Here is a 15,424-nt window from a genome sequence, read left to right as displayed (position 1 = left end):
AATATAAAACAATAAAATTCTCACGACGTTTCGACTGCAACGCAAGCACTCATCATCAGGTGATGATTGCTTGTGTTGCAGTCAAAACTTCGTGAGAATTTTATTGTTTTATATATTTTTTATTTTATTGTTTCCCTTCTACGTGACTTTACCGAAAGAGCCAAGAATACAAGAGACTCCTGTATAGGCGATCAAATTAATCCTGTAGATGAATTCGAAGGAGCAGCACTCCAGTAAATTAAAAAGCCATTTGGAAACATCCGACAAAACAACTAACGGGAGTATAAATTTGAGTCGATGATCTTGGCGAGTGTTGTGGCATTGCCCCTCCTCGACGCTTCGCTATTTGTGGATGCTCAACTTCCGCAAGCGCTTCGCCCGCAGTGCCGCTCTTCAATTCCCGACTGAACTCTCTGCCGCAGGTTCTTTTTCGCGGAGAAGCTGGCCAACTCCAACCTGGTGTTCGTGGTCTCGGAGAAGATCATGTGTCCCATGTGCGACAACAGGCCTCTTATACAGGCTGAGCAGAGGTGTATCCTTTGCTACCTTGCGTCCCCTGGCAGCGTTCACACCTCCCCAGATTATTCTCCTGAAAGGGAGATGCGTTACACCACAAGGAAGCCGAGCTGTGGAGAGCTCAGCATTGCATGGTTCCCCCGCTGCTCTTAGAGTCGTTGATAAGTCGCCTTCATTTGGCCATCGGAGCCTTTGACCTTTTACACCGACTCATTATATTCTTAAAGATGGTCTGGTGTGATTTATGCAACTTGAAGTGGCCCAAAGTTCTTCAAATGTTCCAGTTGTGTTTCTTTTTTCCTTGTTAAACTATTTCTGGTGGCTCTGTTGCGTGGCAGACTCCCCACCTACCCTCCCCCGTTTCGCTATTTGCTTTGCGGTGCTTTTTTGCCCAGCTTCCTTGACGAACCCCCCGCACAGCGGACGGCCCGAACATGTGCGAGCTCGCGCCGCGCTACAGAAAGGGCCCGGACTCCTGCTTCGACTACAACATCCTGGTACCGTGCTGCGCAGAGGCAAACGCCGCGTTCCCGTGATGATAATGAGATCGAACCAAAGCGGTGCCGGACCATTTCAATGAATGATTTGGCATCGTTTTGTGCCCCCAAAGTGCTGCTCCATGGGCTCCAGCCATGCCCCCCCCCATGCCCCCTGCCTTCGTTATCTCACTATGTTATTCCTGCATAAAAAAGCACGTGCCATTTAGTTCTCCGAGCACAGGATTGTGAGAAGGGTATGAAAATGACAGCCGTCTCTTATTTCCAATTGCAGAGCAACGGGTTCTGTGCTAGTGTTTAACAAACGCTCTGCCTACCGTTAGCGACTCGCTGCACAAATTCTGTGCCCATTCTAAATCCGACATCATTGCGCTTGTCCCAAGACCAAAACACACGTGTGTACTTTTCTTTCTTACCAATTTTCGTCTTTTGTTTTATTTAAACAAAAACGCAGCCACGAGGGTTGACCTCTGCGCAGGAACACGTTGCCGTTCCGCGATGACCTCGTGACATCACGGCTATTTTCGAGCGTGGTTCTGAACGCTGGAGGCTCTCACACTCTTCTGGAGTTTAGCGATGAGGGCCACGAGTGAGGCACGCGCACGCGGCGCGTGGTTGGCGCTCGCTTGAGCAACCGACGCTTGGGGAGGGCATCCGGATCCAGCCCACTTGACTGGATCACAAACCAGACTGTAGGAGTGTGGCAAAAGATTCCTCCCATAGTCATTCAAGGTGTAAACCGGCATGCGCGAGGTAGGTGGTATGGCAAGCGGCAAGCCCAACCACATTTGCCTCCCCAGTGCTGATATTTATACACTGCTCCAGGTACTCATTTAAGGCTGAATCAATATAGGGGAGGCCCAGGATGAATTCAGATATCACTGGTGACTGCAGTGCACCATTACTGGGAATTAAACCCAAGCTGCTGGGTTCGTAGTACCACAACTACCTGCTGGAGGACATTGGCTGCCATGGGGGACACCTGACGAATAGGATTTGCAAAGCACTCAGCGTCTGTGCGTCGTGCGAAAACTACATTCAGCAGGATGCCTACCTTAGCGTAGACATGCATGCTTAGAGCTTCGAGTAATCCACGGAGCGTCACCAATGGTCACCGTGTGTGTCGGGGTGGTCGTGGTGCTGGGATTTGTTTGTTGGTGTTTTGCAGGAGGACACGTCGGACTGTGGCCGAGGCTCGATGCTGCAGCCAAGTTTCCTGGCGCTGGTCGGTCTGCAAGTGGTGGCGCTCTGGCTGTTCAGCCCCATCCACTTCTGCCCTTCGTGAGGACTCTGCTGTCAACACAGAGCCACAGTGGTCCCCCCCGGAAAAAATCTCCCCCCCCCCCACTCCCATCCTTAACCCAGGATTGACGCTCCCAGCTGTTGACGCGCTGCTGCGTGTGTGTTTTGTCAGCGCTTGCCTGGCCGACGGAAGTGGCTCGCAATGAGCCGAGGTGTTCCCGCGATGGTTCTCGCGAAAAAAAAAAAGGGTGTGCGTTGGCGTGCAGGCGTGCCTGAGAGCGTGCGTGCATTTGAAGCGTGCGCGTGGCTGTTGTGTACGTGTGTACACGCGTGAGTCTAAAGCGCCTGCATGCCTTTGTTTGGCTGTGTTGTTTTGGCACGTGCTTAATTGCCCATTGGAGGGCAGTTCCTTGAATTGTGAGTCTCTCGTCGCGCACTGCCACCAACGCCCGCTGAACACCTCCCCTCTCCCCTCCCCCTCGATCAGTCGGAGACCATTGATGTCCTCGCTTCACCACGTGGCTGCTTTGTCCGTGATGTGACCCCGACCCGAATTTAGCTCGAGAGGGCTTTTTGAACAGTGCCGTCACCTTGTTCCCAGCATTGGACAATGTGATTTTTTTCTTCCGTCGATTTCATTGCATTCTGCAGCATATTTTGTCAACGTTCGATATCTTTTTCTTTTTGCATTGGCTTCTCGTGAGCGCGTGTTTGCCGGACGAGTGCGACGGGCGTTTAGTGCGCCACGCCGAGGAGTCTGCGTCAGTTTTAAAATACGGCGGATTTTTTTTCCCTTTTTTTTCCATCATCCGATTGAAATTTATTTTATATAAAAAAAAACCTCGATGGAAACTTCAGTTTTTCTAATTTTGCCAAACCATTCTGAGCAATTAGCATCAACTTACGCGCGTGTGTGTTTGAGGATTGTTGCTACATGCACACGTCTGCACGTGCGCCGAGTGGGGTGTTTTTAAAGCCTATTACTTTACGTTGTGAGACCGGCCATTAAAACGGACAATTTGATCGGCGTACAGATTTGGTTGCTTGTCAAATGCGTGGAGATTTTGTTTTTGCCTGCACGGAAATTTTTCTGAACGAATCGACGTTTCTGTACGAAAAAGCCAAGTTGCCCGTCAGTGTTTTTGTTTTGTGTTACGAGATTTTGTTTGGCTTCGCGATCACGTGACCACGTGTCGTAAAATTGGCCACACACTCTCCCCCTTCACAGCTGCTTTGGGGATGTTCGAGAAATGGCCAACTGGTTGGCCAACAAGGGATTATGGTAATTCAACAATAATTAATTATTTACATTCAATTAATCGCTTCAGTGGATGGCTAGTCTGGTATCGTAATTAATAGGCTCCCCACCCCCCCAACCCCACGTTCTATGGGACACATCTTGGTGTCTTTCACTAATTTGTAGCACAGTCTCCCCTCCAGGAAAGTGCACGTTAATTTAGTAGTAACTCATTAATGTAAGATAAGCACTGAATTGCTTTTGTGCTGAATAATTAGTGATGTTAATTACATTTCACAACACCAGAAGCCATTTTTTTGCCGTTAAATAAATCCTTTGATTTCCACGAACTGTGCGACAAACATCGCTCATGCACGCATAGCGTTACGACTGTGGCTTCTCCTTTACATTTCCCGTCTACATACGAATCTCATCTTTGAAATGTTACCTCTTTAACTTGCGCATTATTTTTTCATATGGCCTGCCTTGGGAGAATGAGTGGAATTATTTCCTGCAAACGTTGCTTTGAAATGGATCCCTCGGTGAGATTGCTTGTTGGTGTTTTTATTTTCCTGCTGAATTTTTATTATTGTTGCCACTCGCCGCAGAGAGTCTATTAATAACACTTTGTGGGCACGGGGGCATCATTAGCGCCACTCTTCGAAGCGATGCTCTCTTCGGAAACGCGGTTCTGCGCGGCGGGGTTTCTACAAAGCGAGCAGAGGGAGAGAGAGATATCTTAATGCTGGGGCTCACTCCTCGCAGTGCTGGCTGACAGAAGGAAGCCAACTCGTATCTCCTGTGTTTAAAAAAAAAAACACACCCGCGCACATCTCGGTTTTCATAAAAACAACAACAGAAGCCATTTTGTTGATGTACATTTTTGTGGATGAGAGAGGCGACGTGTACGCTGCTGATTTGCTGCAATTTTAGCTGTTCCTTTTGGGAGAGTCACAAACTGGCCCTTTTATTTGTAATCTATTTTGAAGATTATGAATGTGTGAAGTACACAATAAGGAGTGCAATCGATGGGATTATTTATGAATAAAATGGGGTTAGCTCGTGGAAGGTTGGTGCACCGAGAAAGCCACGCAAAAGAATCCCGCGTATTTGAGATGCGTATCGCACTGATTTTTACATTTGGCAGGATATAAACAAAATAAATAAGCAATGTCTCCTTCATATGTCTTTTATTGTTTTCAGTTTTTATTGTAAAATTTTGCATCGAACTAAGACCCATAATCCTGAAGGGAGGGGGGGGGGGGGGTCTTGCCTGTAACACCGGCAGTTTCAGCAGCATTGTTTCAAGCAAGCCTGACCGTTGATGAGACGCTTGATGTTCAATTCGGTCCAGGGTTCGCTTGCCTTGAATAAATGCTGGTGAAATGATGCACTCCCCAGAATGCCCGTGTCGCTGATGGGTTGTGTAAGAAATACTTTAAAACATTTTTATCTGAAGAGATGGATAGATGACAGATGTATTGTCTGCTTATTTATTTTGTTATTTACATTTGGCATGTCGTCACGTTTAAATAACGAGCTGTATAAACTTTCTGAAATCACTTTACTCGTTACTGTCATTCGAATTTATTTGGCTCTTCGGCAGGAAGTAAAATGCTATCTATCGATTTTCGGCACAACATTGGGCGTTGTGCCGCTTCAATTAATATCGATATGTCGATTGACAAGCGAGTGGTGTGATTTTTTTACCGGTAGTTCTTCGTGAGACTCGATTTTGCCTTATCTGCCTTCGTGCAATATTGTGTGTGCTTTAAAAAAACAACTCTGCGTGGCAGTTTTTAGTCCGTGACCTGTTCGCATGGTTACTTTCAAAAGCTCTCTATATCTTACACCGTTTCAAGTAAAGATTTTATTGTGCCAATCTTAAATTTAGTCGTACGTGGATGGGTTGGCCTGTTTTAATTCAATTCTGCTTGCTTGTGGTTACTGAAAATGGGAGAAAAGAAAAAAAATACTATATTTTGCTCAGCAACCTTTTGATTGTTTAATGCCTTGCTTATTATTGCATATATAAGCGTATTGACACCTTAGGAACGTATCATTTTATTTGGCATATCTAATGTAGATAATATACGTAACTCAACGAAAAGAGCCTTACTGCCTCACTCATCAATTTAAAAGCTGATTTGTATTGCTGTACTCTACATTATAAGCTACGTTTTTGGTTTGGGCTGTGTATTTTTTAAAGCCCTTTGTGAAGTGTAACATTTTCAGGCTGCATTTATTTATTGGCGCGCATTTTACCGTCAATGGCAGACGGAGCACCGACACACCAGCGGGGCTTGCTTTTGAAGGCCCCCCACTTTTTGCCATAACGTTTAGGCCAAGCGCCGTGGCGTAGCACGGGTTGGCATGGTGCCCCTCGTGCAAGGAGTGAAATACGGGGGCACGTGTCCACTTTGCCTCCCTCCTTTGTAGCCCCGTGCCTGGGCTCTTCCGGTCCGTGCTCTCTTCCCCGCCCTTCCGGGCACCGTTTGCACCACCTGAACCACTCGACAGCTACGCCACCGATTCAGCATCTGCCCACTAACTTGCGCCGGCGTCAAATAGTTTACCAACACGCGCTGCGGCAGTGGGCACGTTTGTCAGCTTTACGGAAAACTTTTTGGGCTGCAAAGAGCCGAGGCAGTCTGCATATTTATTATCGTGACTTTGGCTGGGGTTGTTTGTAAGGAGCCAGGCAGCTCCCTCTCTGAACAGATCATCCGAAGGGTCCCCACACCCCTCGCCGCCTCCTTGTTTTATTACTCCTGGTGCCAGTGACGAGGTGAGTCCAATCTGTCGGGGCCCATGTTTTGCTCATTGCATTGTTTAGCACGAACCCCAAGCGCAATTCGTGGAGTCGCGGTGGTGAATCATGTCGAGTTGAAGCCACACTGTGGTTGAGGCACCCACCAGCAAATCAGCAGCAGCAGAGGATGCCTGTAGGAAGTTGGTTACTTGATCTGTCTGTGGACTTTGAGCGTTATTCCCTCATATGCGTGGCTTTTTTTAAGCAATACGGTTTCCTGTCACGTGAAAAACTGAAAAAAAAATTATTGACCAAACGTCCAAAATGGAAATAATTCTTATGACCAGCTGTGAGACCTTAACGAGGCTTTACCGGGTAAATTAATTATATCGTGTAAGTTGAACTACTCAAATTGGCCAAACATCCCATATCGGTCCCTCCTGAAACCCTATAATCGTCTACTGCATTGAGAACATTCTTTATTGGTCGACTCCCTTTGTTTGAGCAGCCAAAGTGGCATGGGCATTTAAATAAAACACAGCCGACAGCATTGGCCTCATTAATGACTCACACCTCTTCACCAACCCCCCTCCTTCCTCAGACCTTTAAAATATATTTTTCCACTGTGCAACCGAGCCGTGCCGGGTGCCTGCCGAGCCAGCCCAGTGTGGGTTAGGTGGCCGCCCGGTTGTTTTTCCATTGCGTGCCGCTGATGCCACACACAGTGAAATAATGGAGATGCACGTAGATAACGTGTAGGTGGCACACGCAATGAACGCATTATTAGCCCTGGCCCTGCTTGACACGGAGCCAGGCCTGTGTATTTACGGTGTGGTTCTGGTTCGGCTTGGCAGAAAGACCGTGGAAAACTGACTGTACCGTGAAGGCCCCACACTGGCTTGGCTCAGATGTGCCAATGGAAAAGGCATATTGGCCTCCGACACACCTGGTAATTGTTACCCCTATGCTGCTGATTAACTGAAATAGCCTTGCATCCGCTCCCAGCCGTCAAGTGATGCAAATGCACGCTATTGCCGAATCATTTTGCCATCATCTGTCGTATTTTCATAGTAGTGATTTTTTGTAATAGACTTTCTTGAATGTGAAGCTGTGAGTTGGCATGGTTTGATAGTCTGTTTTATGTACAGGTATATGATGATTTGGTAAGTCGCTATTGAGAATAATACTTTGACTTCTCAAATCAAATAGTTTGACAATTATATTGTTTGAAAACACGTTTTAAAGTGCTTATTTAAAAACGATATGATGATAATGATGATTGAATAATGAGATTGAGCGTTAAACACAAGAAAACAGTGAATGCAAAATAGAGCGCTGTAAAAAGCGAATCAAGTATGGTTAAAAAAGTGTACTACCCCACAACATTGCAAATGTGTTTGAAACGTTTCGCTGGACATCCCAAGCGTTTGCGCCCGATGATTGTACTGCAGTTGCAAATACTTGGTGGTAGATCATTTTGAAGCAACCTAGGCATTACCCTAAGCTGCGTATCAAACTTTCTACGGAATTGTCGGATGTTATGGCCTCCTGTCTATCTTGGCCTGTGTTTTTACTCCATGTTGTGCGATAAATTAAGCCCTTAGATAAGTATTACAATCAATGATAATTAGGCCCCGTAACGATTTGGTTCCCCTCGCAATTTGATGAATCAGGGTCGTGATTCAATTCGATAATTTTTGGTTTTAAGCTCAATTGATCGCCAATAAAACTGACGCTAACCAATTATACACAACGTATTTGAATTGTATGTAAATGATCCGTACGCGCAAGATTACAATTTAGTATCATGATCGTAAATCTCTCTGAATCGATGCATCATTACATATCCATTATATATGCGGTATATGCTTTAGTGTCCCTTGGTAACGATGTTGGAGATCCAGTTACGGCCGTCACAACCAAACAAAAACAGCTGTTTCAGGTACGATCTCGACCTCCGTGTCCTGAATTGTCCAACGAAAAATGATGTTCCTTGCCTCGTAGAACTCAATTCTAACTCCTGTTGGGGAAGCAGGATTGCCTGCTGGCACAATCTATCTTTTTGTAATCAAATTTAAGAACGTGTTTGAGTCTTTTTTTGCTGGATTGATAGGGAAATGGATTTTAAATTATTCTTGTTTTGATCACTGTAAAGCATCCTGATGGGATGCTGTAGATGAAAAGTGCTATCAAAAATGAAACCGTGTACATTTGAAGCTTCATGTGTGAGACAAGAAAAAAACTGAAGGAATTTAAGTTGACTCTGAAGAAGCACGCTTTTGTGCCCACGAGGGAAACAGATTCGATTTAAAGTTCGTTTCCCACCAACAAAGCTACAGAACCCCTTGTCAGACAAGCCCCTCCGGACGCAAAACTTGCGTACGCTTTATTTATTTTAGAGTTGCATCTTCCCGTAAAAAGGTTCCCTCGTGCAAGTCGCACGAGAGAGACCCACTTTGTCGACCCGCTCATAATTCAAATCGGCTCACCGCGTCATTCCCACCGCATTGCCTCGACGAATTGGAACGCCCAAACCGAATGCAGCGTGCCAGCGTGCGCCATGGCATAGTCGCTTGGTGGATTAGTCCAAGCGACGACGACAGAGCGTCTTTACTTGAACCTCGGCAGGTGCTTCCCTTAAAATCTGATGAGAGCTTCCTAGACAATGCATTGTCAAGTCCCTCCCCCCCCACTCCCCGCCCATTAAGAACATCACCTCTCGAGCTCTAAGTGAATGCTATGCATTTATTTACTTAGGTGAGCAGCAAATTGCATTCGTGCAGTTTGAAGTCCATTGATGACCTCCATCTCACGCCACCGCTGAGGAACCTCACGTTCCGGGAAAGAACAGCAATGCCACGGCATGGGAGTGAGTGCTGCATTGTCAATACACCTGCCCCAACCTCCCCTTAATATATTTTCTCTCGTTGCTGCTCAGTTCCACGATCCTTATTGCAGAGCGTTAAATTCCCTACAGGAGTGAACCAGCAGGCACCAAATAAAGAGCGCATGGTTCTCGACACTCGACATTGTGCCCTTTAAAAGTCGCGCTCATTTTTTGACTTTTAGATTGTTTAGCGAATCGCGTGGATAGGTGGTGATTGTACGGGCGAATTTTAAACGTTTGCATCGTTGGGTATTTACAGCCAGACTTTAAAATCACGATCACAAAACCACGTGAGTGACAGCCTTCCAGCCGCTCGCACCAACACTGATGAAATTAAGGGGTTGGAAAACGCAATGTTGTGCAGTATCTTTATTGCCAGTGATGGACGGAGCTAACATAGTCACGTCAGATCGCGAATTCTTCGGAGGCAGTCGTGTTGGGTTGTCATGCCAAAAGGAAAACTTGTTCTCCGCTGTATATAAGATAACGTATTGCTAAGACTCTATCAGCCATCATTGCACTACTACGATTATAGTTTCACAGTTGCTTTTCAGTGTGTCGAATGGCTCTCCTCTTCATTGGTCTGAATGACTGCCTTGAAACCTATAGGTAATGGTATGGTTAAACAATGTGGTTTATAATGCAATGGTTTTGTTCCAATAAAACAAACTCTGTAAATGCTTAATTCGGAATGTTATTTTTTGAGAGTAATGATTTTATTGTGATTAAAACATTTTGTAAAATGTTTGTACAGCATAGTGACTGTGACTGAAATACGTCTTTTAAATGTATTCCATGAAACGGTAAATAAATATGTTTATACTGCATGTGTTTATACTGACGGAAACTTGTCTGTGTCCCTTGATCATTTACATCAAACTATTTCTATATGTCTTCTTGGTTCTTTCAGTAAAGTCACGTAGAAGGAAAAGAATAAAATAATAAACTAATAAAATAATAAAGCATAATATATTACATTTTTATTTTATTATGTTTAATTTTTTTTTATTTTATTATTTCCGTTCTACGTGACTTTACCGAAAGAACCAAGAAGATGAATTCCTGCAGTCACGAAAGCTTTAAATCGAAACATTTCTATATGTTCAGCCAGTAGCATAACAAGCATGGGGGCAGGGGGTGCCTTGCCCCGTTAACCCCCCCCCCCTCCCCCTGGTTACTGCTTGTACATCTTTTTTTTTATCAACTAAATCTGGCAAAAAAATTGGACTGGGTCCCAAATTGTGCAGGCCAAATTTTGCTTCACATGCTTTTCCACGTTAGCATTCGGGGAGTGGAAATGCATCACCCAAACATGTCAATAAAAAATGTTGAAAGCAGCGATAACCATCATAATTTTACATCAAATATTTCAATTTGTCACCAGCGTGGTCTTGACCTTTTACGTGCAAGTATTTCTGGGAAAGTTTTACTCGGAAATATCTCGAGGAAAGACACGTCCAATCCACGTGTGAACTCTGCAACTCACACAAGCATAGCGACTATACGCCACCATTGGAACCTCATTTGCCAGTAAAAAATAAGATAATTGGTTTTTTACCCTTTTATCTGGCAACAAAACTGACACCTTTTTAGACAAGGAGTCATGTTTGCATAGACCACAATATCTGCAGTCTAACTTCAAGGACAGTGCATACATTATCAGAGTTCTGTTCTTTGTTTGCATTATGACTGCAGGTATTGTGGTCTATGCAAACATGACTCCTTATAAAAAAAGGTGTCAGTTTTGTTGCCAGATAAAAGGGTAAAAAGCCAATGATCATATTTTTTTACTGCCAAATGAGCTTCCAATGGTGTAAATGCTTACCCCGAGCTCTCATACTACTGACGGTGCATTGTCTTTGAGTTGTGCGCCTTTTGGTGTCATCTGGTCCAACACCATTGTGAGACTAGGCTCTAAGAAAAGCTGTCTCGGGTGTGGACCAATCAACTTCAAGGACAGTGCATACATTATCAGAGTTGTGTTTTTTGTTTGCATTATGACTGCAGGTATTGTGGTCTATGCAAACATGACTCCTTGTAAAAAAAAGGTGTCAGTTTTGTTGCCAGATAAAATGGTAAAAAAACAACAACTATACGCCACTGTTCCAGTTGTCCTTCAACTGGATTTAAGGGCAATTTGAGCACCCGAGTCGGTTCCAGACAGCCGTCCATGGCAACGGTAACGTGTGGGGGGGTACTCCCACTCCTTTAAAAAAAAACGCCTGGCGAGCATTGAAGAGTAGGCACCGTGTCGTGACAGGTACTGCAAGGTCCGACTGTGTCCGTCCAGTGCTCATCGAGCTGCATTGGCATCCGTTTGCCGAACGAATACATCATAAGGGTCGCACTCATCTCTCACACACACAAGTGCTTGCAAACGCCGGTCATCCTCGCAGCGGCTTTTTGGCTGGCCATCGAACGAAGACGATCACTGCATCGCGCGCTTTCAGATGCACTTCTGCGGCCGTCCGGAACGATCTTCCTTCCGATATTAGTGTGGGCCCACTGAGATCTGCGCAACTTTCAAATATATTGAAAACTGATTTCTTTAGAACTGCCTGTTGTTTGTTGTCATTCCCCCACACTTCCGGTGCGAAAGAGGTTCAACATACACACACGTACAGGTCACATGGCTCCTCGATGGGTTCTCCAGTAGAGGTCGTTTCGCCAAGCAGTGGCAGACTAGGACATTTCCTGGCTGTTGCTGTAATTAATTGCCAGTGTTCATGATTTATGAAAGGAAAAAATTAACCCGTAAAAACAAAGTTTTTCACTATAAATCCTTTATATGCGTGGCGGCTAGAGTCCTCTCGTCCTCTGGCTTGAGATGGCTGCCACCTATGGGTCAGATTGCCTGGCAGCATTAAGCAATTGGTAATTAAATATTTTAAAAAAATCCTTAAAAGTGTAAAATTTTGCAAAAAAATGTTCACAAACATTAATTGTCTCGCACAACGAGTCTGTGTGGAAAATGTCAGCTCGATTGGATCACGGGAAGTGGGTTAAAAAACGACCAAAATAATTTGCACGGTCGTAAGCACGCAAGCAAGCAAGCGAACTTAATATAAAGGATTTTAAAAAGCACACCACTGCGTCTGAAGAGTAAACGCCCATGGGCAGCAGTGTATTGAGCATGGCAGTATTTTGACTACATTAGGAATAGCTTCCACGTACTGACAGCAATCTCTCGTGATTTGTTCCCATCAGGCAATGTAATAATTGCAATTTTTACGACTTTCTAATATAACGTCGTTTAATGATGCTTAATTATCTTGCCCGTGATCTCTCAAATAGTGCTTTTGTGGAGACTTCAGACAATTATAAGCATCCGGGAACCCTTAGGAGCAACATGAGCATAGCCATTGGATTGCAGTGTGGGGCTGGTGCGTCCCCATGGTGAGACTCAGCACTCCGTTCCCAGTGAGTGAACAGGTGGGCTTCGTTACAAATTAAAATTGGTTCCACGATCCAGAAAAAAGTCAGTGTTCGCATTGAGGATAGATAATGGTGACTCAAATTATCCAACCACCCACCCCCCTACTCACCCGTCTACCTACACACCCACTCACCTACCTAGTTAACTCGCCTCCCTATTTATCCGTTCACCAACCGATATACCCACGTACCTCCCCAACGACCTATTTACCCACTCGTCTACTCGCAAAACTTACCGATATCCACCCACGTCCCTACCTAGATACGCACAGCCACGTACACCTATCCATACCTGTCAACCCATACGGTTTATCCCGTATACTTGTGTAGTGACATCAGGGATGGCACTGTATGGTGCCGGCTCAAGAGGGCCATTTGGTTGACCCCACGGACACGTGATCTGGAGTGTCCACAGAGAGGCCCCCATGTGGGTGGACTAGGGGGTGATCACGTGTCTGGGGAGAGCTCTCGAGAGGGATCGAGAGGGAGCTAGAAGGCTCCAGAAGGTGGGCGGGGCCAGGGGTGGAGCAGCACCGACCCATGGGGGGATATAAGGCGGGTCCCTGAGAGGGACGGGATCGCTGCATTCTACAAGCTGAAGCTACCGTCCTACAAGCTGAAGCTCTACGTCCTACAAGCTGAAGCTCTACGTCCTACAAGCTGGAAGCTCTACGTCCTACAAGCTGAAGCTCTACGTCCTACAAGCTGAAGCTCTACGTCCTACAAGCTGAAGCTATACGTCTACAAGCTGAAGCTCTACGTCCTACAAGCTGGAAGCTCTACGTCCTACAAGCTGAAGCTATACGTCCTACAAGCTGGAAGCTCTACGTCCTACAAGCTGAAGCTCTACGTCCTACAAGCTGGAAGCTTTACGTCCTACAAGCTGGAAGCTCTACGTCCTACAAGCTGAAGCTCTACGTCCTACAAGCTGGAAGCTTTACGTCCTACAAGCGGAAGCTCTACGTCCTACAAGCTGAAGCTCTACGTCCTACAAGCTGAAGCTCCACGTCCTACAAGCTGAAGCTCTACGTCCTACAAGCTGGAAGTTCTACGTCCTCCCAGCTGGAAGCTCTGCAGGCATCAACACGTGGTCGGGACCCGAGTGAGGGTCAGACCCTTCGTAGCTGCAACTCCTCCGTATAGTGTAGTTAGCTGGGTGGCCACCACCCTAGGCTGTATCGGGTTAAGGGGCAGTTACCCCTGTGTGTTACGTGTTGATGCTTCGAATAAATGTGTTGCCTCTAAAGAACAACGTTTGCCACTCAGTTGGACTCACTACACTTATCGAGGGAAATTGAGTTCAGGTCCAGACGGCATACAGCCGTTTCAATACGGGCAAAAACATTTGTTTGTGTTTCTCCCCTGTGATGGGACTTTGTAGGATGAACGTTGAGATTTATAAGGGCACGGGCTGAGCAATAAGGTTGGAATTGGTTTATAATGAGGTAGGGCACTGATAAGGGGTTGACAGGTATCTGTGTGTGTGCATCCACATATCAAGCAAGCAGCATCAGCATCCAAGATCAGTCAATAATTATGATGAGTGGTATTGTAGTGTTCAACACAGAGGCACACACTCTCTGTGTTGAATTGCATTACATTTCCCCAAAAATATGCAAAATTTTGTTTTCTCAAACTGCCTATTTCTCTCTCTAAAATTTGCCAGGCTCTCATAGGGCCATTCGATTTTCTCTCCCTCGGTTGCTTCGGGGTGGATTCATTGACATGCTAATTTCTCTGCTCCATCAGCTGCCCCAGCAGACCCACCTCTCTCTCTGCCCAACCCCCCTCTCTCTATTTAAGGCCTCAACACAGAGGCATTGGGTCTATGTTGTGTCTCTCTCTATGTGTCTGCTTGTGTGTCTGTCTGTGTGTCTCCGTGTCTGTGTTTTATCTCTCTCTCAAATTTAGTTCTACCTGATGACGGTTGCTTGTGTTGCAATCGAAACGTCGTATTCCATTGTTTCATTTATTTTCTTTCTACGTGACTTTACCGAAAGAACCAAAGAGTAATGCCGTACTTACTCTGGTGCTAGACAGAGGCTTCAGACACACAGTTGCACTCCTGTAACAGGAGCTGGCACGAACACCCTAGTGACTCATTTACGTCACTATAGTATCATTGACACCAATGATCAAACTTAATCCAATTTTTTAAAATAAATCTTGACTTTAAGCTTTCGTGACTGCAGGAATTCATATTCTTGGGTCTTTCGGTAAAGTCACGTAGATAGGTTCAAAGAAAATAACAAAAAATAAAAAATAAACTACGGCGTTTCGATCGCCAAAAAACGACCGCTTGTGTTGCGATCGAAACGTCGTAGTTTTTTGTTATTTTCTTTGAACCTATCTACGTGACTTTCCCGAAAGACCCAAGAATATGTTTTTGTATAGTCCAATATTTTTTGCCTGTTTGTGTTTCTCCCTTGTGATGGGACTTTAGGATGAATGGTGAGATTTATAAGAGAAATGTGACGTCACGTCAAAATGCGCAACTTTAAATAAATATATTATTGTTATAACAACACTAATTGTTATAACGACACTCCTACAACATCAGAGTGCAGCGCCACATTAAATACGCACTACAATGACAATAGTTTAAAGCGATTTGAAGCATGTTTTATTTTAAAAATGGAAATATGGTTTTGGGGGGGGGGGCAAAGCTTTGTGACGTCATATTTGAAGGGGGGGGGTCTGACTTTTTGTGACGCCGTATGACGAGGGGGGGGGGGGTCAAAAATCGTCCACAATCGCGTGACGTCATTTATGGACGGCCCCCTATGCCAATTTACCTAATTCACCCACTCGCCAACAGGCCCATCTCCCTGCCTGCCCGTGCCTGCGATAACAAACTC

The 15,424-nt window shown here is 45.4% G+C and overlaps 1 protein-coding gene across 1 annotated transcript in view; it reads left to right on the top strand.

The window, feature by feature from the left end:
- LOC133342630 (voltage-dependent calcium channel subunit alpha-2/delta-2-like) overlaps positions 1 to 9,978 on the top strand; it is a 111,169-nt gene extending 101,191 nt beyond the window's left edge. Inside the window, exons 38-40 of the mRNA XM_061551906.1 lie at positions 423 to 532; positions 937 to 1,013; positions 2,182 to 9,978. Coding sequence (XP_061407890.1) covers positions 423 to 532; positions 937 to 1,013; positions 2,182 to 2,298 — 304 coding nt within the window. The 3' untranslated portion in view covers positions 2,299 to 9,978. The remainder of the gene's footprint in view (positions 1 to 422; positions 533 to 936; positions 1,014 to 2,181) is intronic.
- Positions 9,979 to 15,424: the final 5,446 nt, after the last annotated feature.

This window comes from Lethenteron reissneri, chromosome 15 (genome assembly GCF_015708825.2).
Source record: "Lethenteron reissneri isolate LAM-NWPU_2019-01 chromosome 15, ASM1570882v1, whole genome shotgun sequence".
NCBI lineage: Eukaryota > Metazoa > Chordata > Hyperoartia > Petromyzontiformes > Petromyzontidae > Lethenteron > Lethenteron reissneri.
The sequence above is the reverse complement of the archived record's forward strand: the minus strand, read 5'-3'. Positions and strand labels throughout refer to the sequence as shown.